The sequence below is a fragment of the Mesocricetus auratus genome, unplaced genomic scaffold (genome assembly GCF_017639785.1).
Source record: "Mesocricetus auratus isolate SY011 unplaced genomic scaffold, BCM_Maur_2.0 Super-Scaffold_100676, whole genome shotgun sequence".
In the NCBI taxonomy this organism is placed as follows: Eukaryota; Metazoa; Chordata; class Mammalia; order Rodentia; family Cricetidae; genus Mesocricetus; species Mesocricetus auratus.
In genome coordinates, this window is record NW_024429266.1 from 138,301,153 (window position 1) to 138,318,222 (window position 17,070).

General features: G+C 38.4%; 1 protein-coding gene across 4 annotated transcripts in view; it reads right to left on the bottom strand.

Moving 5' to 3' along the window:
- The window catches only part of Ctnna2 (catenin alpha 2), a 1,132,589-nt gene that overhangs the window by 82,509 nt on the left and 1,033,010 nt on the right, over positions 1-17,070 (bottom strand). For all 4 annotated transcript variants that reach the window (XM_005078277.4, XM_005078278.4, XM_040738184.1 and 1 more), the window contains exon 12: positions 16,460-16,660. In XM_005078277.4, coding sequence (XP_005078334.1) covers positions 16,460-16,660 — 201 coding nt within the window. The remainder of the gene's footprint in view (positions 1-16,459; positions 16,661-17,070) is intronic.

Consider the following 17,070-nt stretch of genomic DNA (forward strand, 5'->3'; position numbering starts at 1 on the left):
GTCTAAAACACATCTTTCCTCAAAATATAAAGATAGGAAAACAATAGTCAAATATTGGCCTCACTTCTTCTTAATTAGAACAAGGCTTAACACTGCTTTTGGGATTCTCACTTCATATATCAACAGTGTTGCCAATGCAGGTTTATGTGATTAGAAGCTTTTTTATTCGTGTATTGCACCCAAAAATCTTGACACCACTTTGCAACTATTTATCAGCATGCTGAACTGTTCTTAATAGCTTATGCCCTGAAAAGGTGATCAAAGTTAGAAGTAAACTTACATTCTACACTTTTGCATGCACATTGCATGCTGGGTTACAAAATGACTTTCTAAGAGGAATTAAATTGAAGTTAATATTGCATATAAAAATCAAGGTCATACTATTCTGGTGGTGACTGAGATCTTCACCGAGGGTGAGGTTTTTGGAAATGAATCTTCCCAAGAGGCTCCAGAGGTGAAGTTTCAGAGTACAGGGTGATTCAGTTTACAGGAATGACAAGCTGTGCTACAGTGCAAACAAGACTGCTGACAGCCATGAGGGAAAAGAACAAGGTTAACTGGATTCATGGGAGAAACAAAGCCAGACTGACCAGTGTTTCTGAGGAAGTTAGCAAAATCCAGCCATAGACTTTCTGGCAATTCCCCAAGAATGCAGATTGTATCTAAGCATCTGATGCTTGGGGTGGGGGGGGGAGTGGAGTCATGCCGATGATCTATCCATGAGAATTTGTTCTCTCAAATTTAAATGCATGCTCTTCCTTCTCCATTGTTAGGTGAAGACCTTCTCAACTTTCCATTTCCAGTTTAAGTGCCATTCTGAAACCTTCCTTAATCCCCAGACATCTGAAAGCATATGTGAACCCACCTCCATGGTTGATGGTACACTGGAAAGGATTGGTCCCTGGTGGTTCTTTATGTCAATTATTGTGCCTGAATCCCCACCCCACCCCCAATTTTTTCATCTTAAAACTCTGTCATACTTTTGAGTCATGGAGAAACTACTCAATCAGGAAATAAAGAAAGAGAACCATAAGTAAGGGGAGGAGGAAAGGATTCATTTATTTTTGAGTATCCCTAAGACAAAGCAAGGAGTCTCTCATGTTTCCCACTCGTTTGTGATGCTCATCATTCCACACTGATTCAGAATCTCATCAAAGATTTTCAGAGCCATTAGACAATTTAGTAGTGTTTGCCCTGATTGGGTATGGGACTCTTTCAGGAAGCTGAACTTGGAGTCCTTCCAGGATTAAGCTTCTTGGGAGAAGGTTCATCAATGACAAGGAGAAAGACTCCCAATTCTGCCCTTGACTAATTCACTAAGAGCAAACAGGCAAATCTATATACAGAAGGGTTATCTATGATGATGCTCGTGTCAGGCCTCACACTGGGAGTCATTTTTTGGAAATTTTTATTATAAAATATAGATAAAGTAGACAAAGAAGCTTTCCTAGAAAAATATCCAGCTTGCTAAACATTCATGTGAAACCAAGAAAATAACAGCACTTGTGTAACCCTAGAAAACAGCACATCAGGATCAAGATATCATTGTGATTCTTTCTACGGCATAATATAATATACTCCCTGACCACAGAGACTACCCATCTTCATAGCTGGAAATACCTAAAGTATAGTCATTACTGGAGTAAATGGGGCTGCAAAGCATTAATCTGACAAGATGCCTTGGAGCCATTGAGTATTCCCTCCAACAAAGAACTGTTTGAGAGTGTTCATGGAGATAAAGCATCCATTCTCCAAAACAGTTTCTATTAGATATTGCCAGGGAAAATCCAAATTGTCCATAATTACAGGCTAGGAGAGGCTAAAAACACTAAAGGTGTAACTTTGCCTGAGGGAAAATGTGACTGGTGTTCCCAGGGTTTATCTTTGATGCTGCTGTGTATTACAAAGCATGTAGTGAGGAGATGATTTGAGGCTCAAGTTCAAAGCCACCACCTGTGTAGATGTATGATACCAAACCAAAGATGTGGCCTTTGATAAATATCCTAAGCTCCACTCAAAAGTAACATAAGACTCATGCAAGCTGGTTTCTACCTGACATTAGTTTATTTAATAAAGATCTTCACAACCTTCTATCATTAGAGGGTTTTCAGTGGAAGCCTCAACTTCAGCCTACAAAGATAATTTTCAAAATTGTGAGTTTAGAATTCTTTAGGAATATTGACACTGGAGTTTGACCTATTGCTGATTACAATCTGACTAACTCTCTGAACCTTCCTTGTGAATACTGTTTCATTTCTACATATATTCATGGATCCATGAGCTCCACGGAGTATAGGTATACCTTCCCTGTAATGATAGACAGACTCTTGGAGTGCCAAAGTACTTGAAGACTCTAAGTTCTTAGAGGTTTTACACCTTTGATTTCTAAGTATGATTCTTTACACTCCAATCAGTTAAACATTTATGATGGTTTCTTATGCAGACTCTTCTGTGATTCAGGATAATTATTACTTAATTTCCACACCAAGAAAAATGGAATTTTTCCTAACATGGTATTCAGGTTCTTCCCTCTTTGACATACACATTATGACTTTTTAATTGCAAGTTTTGTTTCTGCAAATAGTTTGCCTGTCTTATTCTACTGAAGTTCTCTTTTCCAATTACCTTAGTCAGCCTTAGCCCTTCCTTACTTTACTGTCTAGCTTTGCTAATTTTTCATTCCCTTCTGACCACAAACCACCTGGCTCTGTCTTGACTTGATGTATCTTTTTGGGTTTGGAAATCATTACATAAAGAAATAAGGCTCTTGTGCCTAAAACTGAATATGTTACCTATAGGCCATGTTATTGGATTTTTCCATCTGTCTTACCATATCTCAGTCATAATGCATCCCCCATCCATATGCACTTAATTGTATGTATACGCGGTGATGCAGGATCTCCAATGGCTTTACCCCTGACATCCCCTCTTAATACTAATATTTCTGTGTCTCAAACTGTGAACATGTGCTAGAACCACTAACACCTCTTGAACCAACAGAATACAACAAAAGAACTTCTGAGATCAAGTTAAACACAGAAGTGAGTTTCCATCTTGTTCCCCTTTGTTGTTCCTTACGGTAATTACTCTAAAAAAGTCAGTTGCTGTCTGGTGAGCTGTTCTGGATGTGTAGATTTTTGTCAACTGATAAAAGAATTAGTTGAGAAAATGTCCACGTGAGAATGCCTATAGGCAAGTCTATATGGCATTTTTTGATTGCTACTTGATAGAAGAGGGCCCAGTCCATTCAGAGTGGAAGGTAGTCCTCGGTAGTATAAGAAAGCAAACTGTGCAAGCCGTTAGGGGCAAGTCAGTAAATACTGCTCTTCCATGTCTTGTGTTTCAGTTTCTGACTCCATATTCCTGCCTATACTTTCTTCTACGATAAACTATGATGTAGAAGTGTAAGATAAAATGTATCCTTTTCAGTGGGGATTGGATGAGGGGATGGGAGGTTGGTGGGGGGGCAGGGGAGGAAAGGAGGGAGAGTAAACTAAGATTGACAGGTGAAGTAAACTTGTTTCTAATTTAAATAAAAAAAAGTTTTTAAAACCCTGCATTATATCCACCTATGGAAAGTTAGAATCACATATTTCGTCTTCTGTTAAAATCAATTCCAAATTAAAAGGAATTAATATAAGGTAAATACATATATATCATATATATATATATCCTTTAATTACTTTGGTCATGATGATTTATCACATAAGACATGAACCATTATGGACTGGTTTACAATGGCAAAGACACAGAAAAGCCTGTGATTAACAAGTACACAGGAGTGGTGGTCCAAGGGAAACAATAACTAGGGTCTTCCTATGTCATATGCATGCATATTCTACTTGTCAATCCATAAACAGAGACAGCAATGGCAACACCTTGACTTCAGGTTTATGAAAGACTCTAGAGGTCTGTCCCCAAACAAAGCTACTACAATTTAAAGATAGAATGACATCATGATCATAGCACCAAAGCTGCTAAATTTGGGATCTCTAACTCCACACAACCATTCCCTCTTAGCTATCCTTTATATCTTGATCACCAAGTAGCATACTAAATATTATGCTTGATTCTGGACTCATTGGAACCATGAGAGAAAGAATGTTTTAATATTTACTTTTGAAACAAAGGTAGTAGCTATTAAAAACACAATAAAAAGGCGTTCAAACAGTTTCTTTCGCTCAAATGAAGTAACATCTCCAAGAAAACTTCCTCCTTTGAACTGAGACGCTTGCACAGCTATCTCCCATCTATCTCCAACCTATGGTGCTTCAATTCCATACTATATTTTATCTGGTGACATTTATTTTTTTGATTATATATAAATGTTTTTAAATGTGGTAGAAGAAATGTAGAGATACAACTGAAGTACTTTGTCTAAATTGAATATTTCCATGCCTAAGTGGGGCGAGCACCTTTAATCTGGGCACTCCAGAGACAGAAAATGGTGAAGCTCTGTTTTCAAGGCCAGTTTAGTCGACATAGAAGAGTTCCAGGCCAGCCAGGGCTACACAGTGGGATCTTGTCTCAAAATGAAAAATAAATAAATACATAAACAAAATAATAGCCTTCTTTTGTTAACACCAATGGAACTCTAGCTATGACCACAGCATGGCTTCTGTCTCTCTCTGTCTATGTCTCTCTGTCTCTCTCTGTCTCTGTCTCTCTGTCTCTCTCTGTCTCTGTCTCTCTGTCTCTGTCTGTCTGTCTGTCTGTCTGTTTCTCTCTCTCTCTCTCTCTCTCTCTCTCTCTCTCTCTCTCTCTCTCTCTCTCTCTCTCTCTCTCTCTCTCTCTCTCTCTCTCTCAGACACCAGTGTCAGATTTCAGGAACAGGGGCAAAGTGACCCAGTTGAATCTATCTCTCACTCCCTCATGAATATTCATCAACTATTTCTACCTCTCCAGATAGCCACAATCACCAGTCAAGTCAGTCCTGTTTCCAAGCAGTCCTCCTTGGGCTTTCTTTCATCAGTGTCAGTCATCTGGTCTCTCAGTGGGAGTTCCTAAAGGCTGCCATTTTCGTACATTCATGTTTAGAAAATTATAATGTACATTTCAAACATCAAAAACGGAATCTGAGTTCCAGAAGGCCATACATAACCCATGAGCTGGATTGTTTGATAAAAGATGAAAAAGCACTGCCTAGAAGAAGGAAACCACACAGAAAAAAAGTAATTCTAAATTCCATTCACGATGACTACCCAGAGAGAATCGGGGTGCATCCATCTGCTCTTGTCTAGACACAAATTCCTTTCCCCAAGGAAAGAAACTGCTTGCTTGGAAGGTTTTCGTATAGTTTAAAATAAGCATTTCAAAAATAATCACAAATGGTTTATAACTCCAGGAGGAAGGATGGCACATTTAATTCTGAACCTTGAGGAATGAATAAAGAGTTGAATGCAAAGCCTTATTTAGCTTACAGTGTTCGTCAAAACCTAGCTTGATAAACACAGTTTAATTTGGCATCTGTGAGGTTTAAATACTTAGATTGCATTAAGATGCAGTGAAACACTTGCTGAGAATTTCTTACACATGATTTTAAAGATTCTGATTTTGATCACTAAATATGCAATTTGAAAAGAAAATATAAGAATCCCTCAAAGGAAGACTCATATTACTATGGTTTTCATTTATATCAATAAACAATTTTTGAGAATCAACTCCCATAAAACCTGCAGCAAATGAACAGATGGTTTTAAATCTTGAGGGGTTAAGATGTGATTAAAATCAATACATGTGCACAGGTAGAAAGATGTGCAGAGGACAGGGAGAAAACATGAAAAAAAACAGTAAATACTTAATGATAGAAATAAGCAAATGGGGATATGGAGCTGCCAGCCGTTATAAAGGAGCCAAATCAATACTTGATGCTAGTTATCAGGATAGGGGCCTGCAGAAGTAGAACTGGAAGGTGTGGTTAGGGGGTCAGAACATTGCAGGTAAAGAGAACAAAAGCAAACCAGACAGGGAGGGCATTTGAGCATAACAAACAGCATTTCCCTGTCTCCTATGTGATTGAACTATCCCAGGCCCTCTAGGTACCTTTGCGGCTTCCCCACTTTCCTTACAAAAACTGTTTCTCAAGGTCTCCAGCTATGCAGTGTCTCCCAAAGTGTGACTCCCAGTCCGATTTTCCTCCTCTCTCCTTCAAGTACATAATACTGCCATAGTGTCTTCCCAGTGACATATCACTGCCTTAGTTTATGAAATAAATACTCCCCGGCTACCAAATCCTGGACTCGACAATATTCTCAGGTCTCTCTCCTACTCCATGCCACCACCACCACCGACCTTTGTTGTGGGTACCTTTGAAGTGACAAAAGTAGCCCCAGGGCTCTAAGTCCATACTGTGGTTCATGCAGATCTAGAAATTAACAACTTGCCTTTTGGTCTTTCTTTAGTTTATGAGTACGAATAAATGCTCACAGCCAGTTCTGCATGAATAGCACAAGAATGTACAACTGTGTGAGCCTTCCTGGTCCACATTACTCAATCTCCATGTTCATGTCTAGGACCTTGTTATGAGGCTATTTTGTTTATTGTACTTTTCCTTCTTAAGTAGTATATTCTGGGGTAGTTCTTCTATCCCTGTGCTGAGCGACCTGGATGGTTATAAATTAGAGTAGGACTTAGAGCTAATGGCCAAGCTGGAATAGATAAGAATATTTTGGCTCAGTTAGGTAATTCTAGGCAAAAATTATATGTAACCCAGCTCAAAAAGTAACTTGACAGTATTCTCCCAAATGCTGAAATAATGTGAACAGAGGTATAGGACTCTATTTTTCCAAGAGATATACACTTAAAAATACTTAAAAGAAGAAACTGAATGTGAAACTAGAGACTTCTACCATGAAGAGTCTTAATAATCTTCTCACCTGGAGAGAATTTGCTGAAAGTGAAGGTCAAAGACTTTATCACAGCCTAAGGAGAGAAATGGAACTCTCTGACAAGACCACTACATTAGCTCTTGGGTTCATAATTACATAGTTTCTCTTCTCCAGTATAGCTTTCCTCTTTAAAGACCAAAGTCAACTGTCTTCATCCTTCTGTCCTGAAAGGGAGAATTGAATGCTGGGAGCTGGTGCTACCCTAAATAAGTTTATTCTCTGCAGTAGAGATCCCACATTTCAGGGCTAGAGAGATAGCACAGAAGTTAAAAGCATTTATTACCCTTGCAGAGAACCTAAAATCAGTTCACTGGCCCCATAAGATATCTCATAGCCATCTGTAACTCCGGGCCCAGGGGAGCGGATACTTTTTCTGGCCTCTGTTAGTTCCTGCATATACATACCACATATACACACACTCAGGCGTACACATATACATATAAAATTAATTAAACAACTATGAAAATCTAATATTTATTTTCAAGATAAAGTAATGAATTTTTAGATTTAAAAGCAACAGACCAGTGAGATGGCTTACCAGGCTATTGCCACCAAGCCTGACAATCTGATATCACAGTTTGATTTCCTATTGCTGAGATAAACACTATGGCCAAAAGAAACTTAAGGACAGAGGGGTTCATTTTAGTTTATATATTATAGTTCATCATCAATGGAACCAAGGCAATAGCTCAAGTTGAGAACATGAAAAAATATCTCTTACTAGCTTGCTTCTTCTAGCTTGTTCAGCTAGCTTTTTTATAAACCCCTTGCTCACCTGCCCAAGAAAAGTACTGCCCACTATGGGCTGGGCACTTTAACATCAACCAACTGTCAAGAAAATGCCCCCACAAATATGCCCACAAGCCAAAGTGACTTAAATTCCTCAGTTGACATTACTTCTTCCTGGCTGTGTCTTGGTTTGTGTCAGGTTGACAGAAACTATTATACCCCAGGATGTACATGATGGAAACTGAACCAACTCCTTCAAGTGGACCTCTGACTTACATCAATGTGATGTATGCATTCATGTGTACATACATGTTTTTAAATGTCAAACAACACCCATCAATCAAATCTCTGCAATATCTACAACTTTAAGGTATCTGTTATATGGGAAAGGTACGAAAATAAATCACACATTGCTACATTAAGGATTATCTAATGATTGAACTTCATTTTTCCTTCCATATTTTGTAATGTTTTTATTTGAATTAGAAACATGAATGCTGCACATGTCAATCCCAGTTCCCTCTCCCACACCTCCTCCCTTTCCCTCTATCAGCCCCTGAGGCCCCTGATGATCCCCACATCATTCCTCATGGAGGATGAGGCCCTCTCTGGGGGGATATCTAAAGTCTGTCATTTCTCCTTCCATACTTTTGACTTGTCACTATCACAAATACTAAAGCTACCTTCAAGTAACACATTTACTCCACATCACCATCGTTTTGACCTTTCAGGAGGGAATAAAATGCTTTACACCAATAGTAAGGGTTATGTTAAAATACATTTAAAATATATTAGGATGTCTAGGCTGAGCAATCTCAGTCATAAAAGCTTCTGTTGAAATCCATTACTTTCATAACCTAATTTCAAGGTCACCTATGGAGAATTGACTTATATTTTAATGGCTTCTCTAGTATTTCTGCCTTTCCAATAAGCTACCCCTACCAACTTATTCTGAAATTGACTTGCTTCTGTGCTTCTGCCTGCTAAAATCCAGCTGCAGGGATAAGGCAGGTCACCCAATTTACTCTAGTCATAAAACATAACCCCACTAAATGTGTCTAAAAAGCCAACAAGATTGGTTTCCATTGATGTATAGAAACTGAAAAGAAATGAAAGCTACAATGGGAAATTTGGAGCTGTGAGTCTGGGGGTGCTGGTAGATTATATTCTCTTCCACACAAAAGAAATTCAACATCTTAATATATGTGTGTGTACATATATATGTAATGCATTTGTATGCATACTTACATTTATATATATTCATATATATTAGTAGTTATGTGATAAGCCCATCACAAGCAATAGATACACATAGAAGGACCTACTTCTCAGAACTGAACACGGTGTAAGTATACTCTGTACCCTGAAGAGCACATACTTAATGTGAGAGCACTTGCTGATGAAGTTCTTTCCTGTATCCAGCTGAGACTAAAGTTAGATAATAAAGGATATGTTCAATAAACAGATGCTGAGGAGGAGGAGGAGGAAATACAGAACATTGCAAGGACTACAATGGGAGATGTGTGGATGTGTTTTCCTGGGAGAATAGGGCTCCCATCCAGAAGGGACTGAAGGTTTAAGTAGAAGATTTAACCAGGACTACTCAGGGTGACTGCACTCAGAAGATGGACAAAACTGAACTTACTCCAAGCTAAGTAATATTGACAACCCCCAAATTATAAACTATTAGGCAACTCAGAAAACTCAGTCCTGGGGACATTAATAAATTTGGTGACAGTTGAAGTCAGTAGGCAGTAGCTAGGTGCTTGAGTTTTCATGAGTTCCACCCTGAATCTATTCTACTGTATTAACCTGTCCAAATGAATAGATCAGAATGATTTCTGTTTGGGTGCTATTTGCTGGGCCTTTTATATTTCCTGTGCACAACATACAGTACTGTGACAAAAATTTTACATTTTTATAAGTTAAAGCATATATTAATAATATATAATATTGGGTTTTATAGCATTTTCATACATTCACATAATGTATTTTGATCATATTCATCCCCATTATCCTCTCCTTCCCCCCTCGTCATCTCCTTCCTCTTTTTACTTCCTCTTTCTACTATTTAAGTTTAGGTTATAAAGCATGGAATTGTATTATGCTATCACTCTAAGTCACATGTTCTCCAAAACAATATAGTTTAATCTATTAGTTAGATAGAATGATCATTTATTGTCTGTGGGGATTAGAGAAACGGAAATAGGTCAGTCATACAGCACTTGCCATTGCGTACACAGCCCTGGGATGGATACCTAAAATTTTTTAAAAATCTCTCAGTCAATCTCTCCCAGTCTCTATGTCTCTGTTTCTGTCTGTGTGTCTCTGCATCTCTGTCTCTCTGTGCCTCTGTCTCTGTCTGTCTCTCTGAAAAAGAAACATCTGTCAGACTCTCAAAGGTATCTCAACCCTATAATAACACATGTTCCCTACATATTCCCATAACTTGTATCACCTATGAATTTCACAAAAGTGACAGTTTAATATAATCTCATCAGTGTGGGAGGAACTACTCCGCTTATAACTAAATATGCTATCACCGGAGCACTTCTGGCTCCTGTGCCTCCAGCAGCAACCTGCCTGTGGAAATGGGAACTTGGTAGATGAATTTGGCCAAGCATGCGCTCACTACCAAGCTGTTAGCAATTTGTTATAATTCAGGTTTTATCGAATGGCCCAGAAAATATGCCATGTAAGTATTTAATGGACCTGCTGCAGATCTATTTTATTGTGTTTTCATCAACCTAGACTTGTTTCATCAGAAATCGGTAAATTTCAATGTAATGAAGTCCTACAATTTTATCATACTGGTAATCCACAAAGTTATTTTCTTAAATTTAACTCAGTGTTCATAACAACACAGAAATCACTCTTAAGCCAAAAACACTGGCATTGCTTAGGAAGGGAAATAATTCATGGAAAATAAACTGCAGATGGTTCTGTCACTTATGGGGTACCTCTCAATTTCCTAGGCACTTAATGAAGTCAGTCAGGCCTACATTCATTCATATGCGTAAATGCACTGGTCTGCACTTGGGAATACTTCATCTTGCCATATCTGGTTTGATCAAGATCTTCTGGAAACTCTGTGCTTTAATGAAGCCTCTTTCTCACACACCCATGTCACAACCTTCTTTATACATGAAGAATTTCATTTGACCCTACTCATATCTCTTCCTGATAGGGAATACTTCTCTACTTTGGGGTTGTGGCTCAGACTTAATATTTTTCTGCCTCGTCCTAGTTCCAGGATACTTGGAAATATCGAAAGACATTTTTGCCTGTCAGAATTTGGGATGGTGGAGGGGTGAGATGCTCCGCACATCTAGAGGGTGGCTGTCAGGGATTCTATTGATCATTCTACTATGAACAGAGAATTCTGCCACTAATCCCAAAGAGAGACTTATTTTTTCAGGTCAAAAGAGTATCGGCTGCATAATCTGTTCTAACTAAGGGTCAGAAATCTAACAAAAAAACATAAAATAGCTAATCTTAGCCAAGACATATAGATTTGTCAAGATAACAAACAAAGCATAAACAACATCTGACAATTTGGTTTCTGTGTGTGTGTGTGTGTGTGTGTGTGTGTGTGTGTGTGTGTGTGTGTGAACTCACATGCACATGCATGTGTGTGTATGCTTGTACAATGTATGTAAAGGCCAGAAGTTGATGTCAGGTGTCTTCCTACATCACTATATATCTTATGTTTTGAAAATAAGTATCTCTAACTGAACATGGATCTCACCAGTTAACCTATGGTGGCTGAACAGTAAGTAAGTCCCAGGGTCACCAGCTACACTAGGCTGGCTGGCCACTTAGCCCCAGTGACCCACCCATATCTACTTCCTTGTTGCTAGGATTACACATGTATACCACTGTACCCGAAATTTTTCTATGTATGCTTAGGATGGAAGTTCTGCTCTAAATTGTTAAATGGCACTTTATTCATAGCCATCTCGCCAGCCTTGAAACTCTCCCTGTTTTCAGCTGTCAGTGTCACCTTTCTCCCCTCCATTCACCTTACTTCCCCTCATGTCACCTTACTATCTCTCTATACTCTCCACAAAATAAAATGTACCTTCAGGACAAACTTCAATATTATCATAGAGAAATGTGATCAAATCTAAAGAAAACATTCACCAACACACAAGGGGGCAGAAAGAGTGTGTAAGAGCCAGAGGGAGTGAAAACTGTAAGGAACATTATTTCTGAACACTGCTACACATATTAACTCACAGCTGCTATGACAACTTGTGCAAACCCAAGCCAAACCAAATCTCAACATGGAGAGGAGAGATGAACACAAAGTCCCAACCATAGTTGTGAAGCTACTGGTAAGTGTTAGCTGCTGGAAGAGGAGGAGACACTTTTCTCGAAGAGTATATAACCCCTGGTAAGTATTCCGAGTTCCATTGGAAGATCACACATTCAAGACTATGTGGGGATTAGAAACTGATGGGTTTTTCTTTTTATTTGCTTGATTTTTAAACACAAAGTTGGATAGGTAAGTGGTAGTAAATCTGGAAAGACTTGGATGATAGATATTATTAAAGCATACCATATGTAAGTCTTAGAGAACATAAAGAAAAAGAGAGACCAACTTCCACCAGGACCTGACTGAACTGCCACCAGCCACAGACACCTTCTGTGCAGTTTCCAATGTCTCCATCCAGCCCAGTATGACACCCCTGTCTGGCTGTACTACAATCTACTTCAAGGCTTCTGCCAGGATTCTCCTTACCTATCCCCCAATCCATAGGTCCCCTCCATACCATATCAAACCTTCCCAATAGGCTCTGTCTATGAACATTTTCCAAGCTTGGATCAGGAGGCACAACCTGCACTCCAGCAGTCCTCTCCATCTACTTGACTTCATTCCACCCAAGCAATTTCTAACTACTGGACATAACCCACCCATATGTCCTTTTAGCCCCAATGTGCTCTGTCCATCTCAAACTTAGAACTTGCAAAAAAAAATTCCAACATGATGAAGACATATCCCAAGTCAATGACAGAGACCAGGTCTTCAGCAACATCATAGAGGAAAACTTTACCAAACTAAGGAAAGACAAATCTACCCATATACCTAGAAATACAGAACACCAAATAGAGCAAACCAGAAAAGGAAATCCCTTGAAGCATGCACATCATTGCTAAAACACTACATATACATAAGAAAGAAAGTATATCATGAGGTTCAAGGGATAAAATGAAAGTCGCATATAAAAAAAACCATCGAATAAGAAAAGATGTCTCAGTGAAAGCACTGAAAACCAAGAAAAGCCTGTAGCAATGCATACTAAGCCCTGAAGGACTATGAAGGCCCACCTAGGATAAAATGCTGCAAAACTCTCTGCCATAAGTAAAGAAGAAAAAAAACTTTCTACAATATAAACAAAACCTAAAGAAAATGCAGGAAGCAATATTTTTGGGCTAAAGAGAGAAATAAGCATAGCAGAGAGACTGTGTAAAAAAATAAAGTTGTAATTATTAAATCACAAAAGTCCCACCACCAATATTGTCATCCAAAATCAACAACGCAATGCCTGTAATTAAAATTCACACTCCAATAAAAACTTTAGATATCAACTCAATTCTCTAATCAAGAATGCAGGCTGGTTGAATGGATTAATTTTTTAAAAAATCCGGCCGGGCGGTGGTGGCGGACTCCTTTAATCCCAGCACTCGGGAGGCAGAGGCAGGCGGATCTCTGTGAGTTTGAGGCCGGGCTGGACCGATAGCCTCCAAACAATACAGAGAAACCCTGTCTCGTAAAAAAAAAATTTTTTAATCCATCTATCTGTTGTCTACACAAAACTCATTTTGGTTTTAAACATGGTCAAAATCTTAGAATAAAAATATGGGAAAATGAACTCTGATCCAGAAAAATAAAGCATTGTCAATGCATGATGCTGGAAAAACTAAATGTCCACATGTAGGAAAAAAAGGAAATTAGACCCATATCTATCACCTTGCATAGAAACTAACTCCAAAATTATTCAAAGACCTGATCTTGAAACACTGAAAGTGCTAGAGGAAAACATAAGTAGTATCCTACTTAATGACTTCCTGAATAGGACCACATTTGCTTAAGAATTAAGGCCAATAATTGATGAGTGGAACTTCATGAATCTAAAACCTTCTGCACAGTAAACAAAGAAACAACTGGGTGAAGAAGAAGTCCAGGAAATATGAGAGCATCTTTGACAGCTATACATCTGAATGAATATTAATATCTAAAATATGTAAAGAACTCTAAATCAATCAATTAAAAATGGCAACAAAATGCCTGGGATCTTGGGGCATAAAGTTTCACAGAAATTGGCAACTTGCCCTATATCTTTCATTTGACATGTTGTTTGCACAATCATGAGCAGGAGATGCTCTAAGTAGGGTCAGCCTCAAAAGTGTTTTAGTATCATATATGAAATATTTCACAAGAAGCTTCATTCTTATTAAGTATAACACCTAGCAGTCAGCAGAAGAGAATCACACCAAAATAAGATGGTTTCTTTTTAAGGGTTTAGAAAAATCTTTACATTACAGTGTAAAATGCTGGATTGCAATGTCTTTTAATGTTTAATAATTGTATGGTGTGTGTGTGTGTGTGTGTGTGTGTGTGTGTGTGTGTGTGTGTGTATGTGTGTGTGTGTGTGTGCTGGTGGGGGCCAGAAGACAGAGTCAGAACATCTGGAGCTGCAACTGTTGTGACCCACCCAACATGAATGTGGATGCTAATAACTACACTGGATCTTCTGGAATAGCATCAAGTGTTATTGATTTCCTTAACATCTCTCCTGCCTATGTTTCTACTTTCTTTAAGTTCAGTGAGAAGCACTGTATATCCAGCTTGTTTTTTACTGCTCTGTTGCATTCAAGAGACAAGTCCCTTTGAAGGAAAGTAATGATAACCCAGAGCCAATTAAAGTATAGCTATATCTGACTATGATCTTTATTATTTTTGAGCATGTTAGGTTCACAAAAGCAATATCTAGATGTACACTTCATAATACGGTATTACACTTTTCCATTTCTTCTAATGTTTCAGAGAAAATGGCCAAGATTTGTACTTAGGAGCTATTTGGGGGTTTTGTTTGGCTGATTGATCACTCAATTGATTGATTGATTAATTTTTCTTGATGCTTCCAAGCTATCAAAGTTTTTTTGTAAATAATCTTTCGTATGAACAAGAAAACAGATTTCTACTGATATCAATCACCACTTTGGAACACAGGACTGTGTAACTCTCTGCATAAATATCTATTTTAAATGCCTGATTGCATCCAAAGTCGATATGAAAATTCCCTGGTAGGGCTTTCATTGAAATTGGAAGAGAAATATTATTGTGTTGATACTTCTGACCCAATTAAGTATTCATTCTCAGCTCCATACAAATCAAAGAATTATCTTTTCTTCTCTCTTCTAGTTTCTCTCATTTCCTGGACATTTCAACCCCTCAACACACAAATACAACTACAAGGCATGAGGTACTTAAGTGTCTGACATTAATCAATAACGAAGATTATCACACACACACACACACATTCTTTGATTCAGTCTTCAAAGTTATAGAATGCATTGCTAACTCAGTGGTAGTGTATCATTTCCCATCTCAGTGCACCAGAAGGCTACAAGACCCTAAAAGTTATAACTCCTTCCTATGGAAAATGGATGAAGTCATGAGTCAATGTGAATTATTGACATGAGCATGGCCATGTCACCTCTGCCTCAGACTCATGGGAATGGTGACACCTAAAGTTAAGCTCAGAGTAATGCCAAGACCTTTCCTTGTTCTGAGTATGGATGTTGATGAATGGTTGACCTGTAGCTGAAGACAGCACATTCAAAAAGTACCAAATGTAACTTCAATGAGGGAAAATTACATGATCATGATCTCCAACAGAGGCACCTCTACAACAGAGATTAACTAACCTGCCTCCTCATCATGCTATATATAATATTCTTAATCTCCTGCCACTCCCAGCCAGGTTTCTAGGACCCAGGAGCACAGGTCACATTATGTGAGCAGCAAGTCCCCACTGGATAAAACATCACCTGAATGAGGACATTCAAGCCTGGGTAAACATTCAAATTCTAACCCCTTTCAGCAGCACAGTCAGGTTTCTCTGAGTACCTCACATCTAGCCTCCCAAAGCAAGAGTTCTCAGCCTGTGGCTTACAAAACTTTGGAGGTCACATGCTACATATCCCGCATGTCAGATATTTACATTATGATTCATAACAGTAGCAAAATTAGAGTTGTGAGTTAGCAATGAGCTGATTTTATTATTGGGGTAACCACAACATGAGGAACTGTATTAAAGGGTCACAGCATTAGGAAGGTTGAGAAGTGCTGTGAAGAGCCTCTGTAACTCCTATTGGTAATCCCAAGTTCTTCCTGTTCAATTCTTTCAAGAAAGTGATGAAGATATGATTTAGAAATTCACACTTAAACCAACCTCTCTTAATATCTAAACTTTTTTCTAGCTTTGAGACCATATTTCTCTCTCTTAGCAGGTTCAAACATCTACTTTCAATATGTAATTTGGGAAAAATCAAAATTTCTCTGCTTATTTCATAAAATCCTTGTGAGAATCAAACAATATTACACTTGAAAATGACAAACTGATATATACACGCGAAAAGTAATAAAATTGTTTTTCTCCTATTATTCAAATCCCAACTCAAGAAAAAAGAACATTCACATTTTACACACCTCCCATGATACATAAAAATTAGAAGCATTAAGGACCGTAGAAGAAAATGTAACTACTCTGTTCAGATATAGAAATCAATCATAGCCCACTGAAATCTGGGGCAGGTATAACATCCATGCTTACCTGTTTCTGAAAGCAATTTTGTGGCTTCCAGCACCTTCTCAGTATATACCCCAGCTTCATAGTTCTCCATCTCTGCATTGATGATGTGAATGACCCGGGCTGCCCGGCCCCGTATGGCCCCAGCTGTTCTGTCCAATGTATCCACATCCCCTTCTTGGAGGGCAATCACACATTTGTTCACATCCTCCAAGATGTGATTTTCTGTGAAGAGGACACACACACATTTGTAAAACCTTGTACCATTCACAATCTAATGACTAATGAAAAACTATTTCAACAGTTCCCACGAGTACTCACTTTGCAGATCCAACTACATAACTAATGACATGAAATGATATTTAAAGGGAATCACTTATACATACAATTGTAGTTGTAAAACCTGAGTACCACCAAGAGGGTTTATTACACAGATGTTCTGGTGAAATTTTGATAGTTTCTGCTGACTCAGTAGCTGTACTGATTAATTTTTGCTTACACAAGTGGGTATAGAGAGCCTCAACAGAGGTATTGTCTGCATTAGAATGGCCAGTGAATACTTTGTGCAGCATTTTCTTGACTGATTGTTGATATGGAAGGACCCAGCCTACCTTGGGCAGTGCAACTTTTGGGCA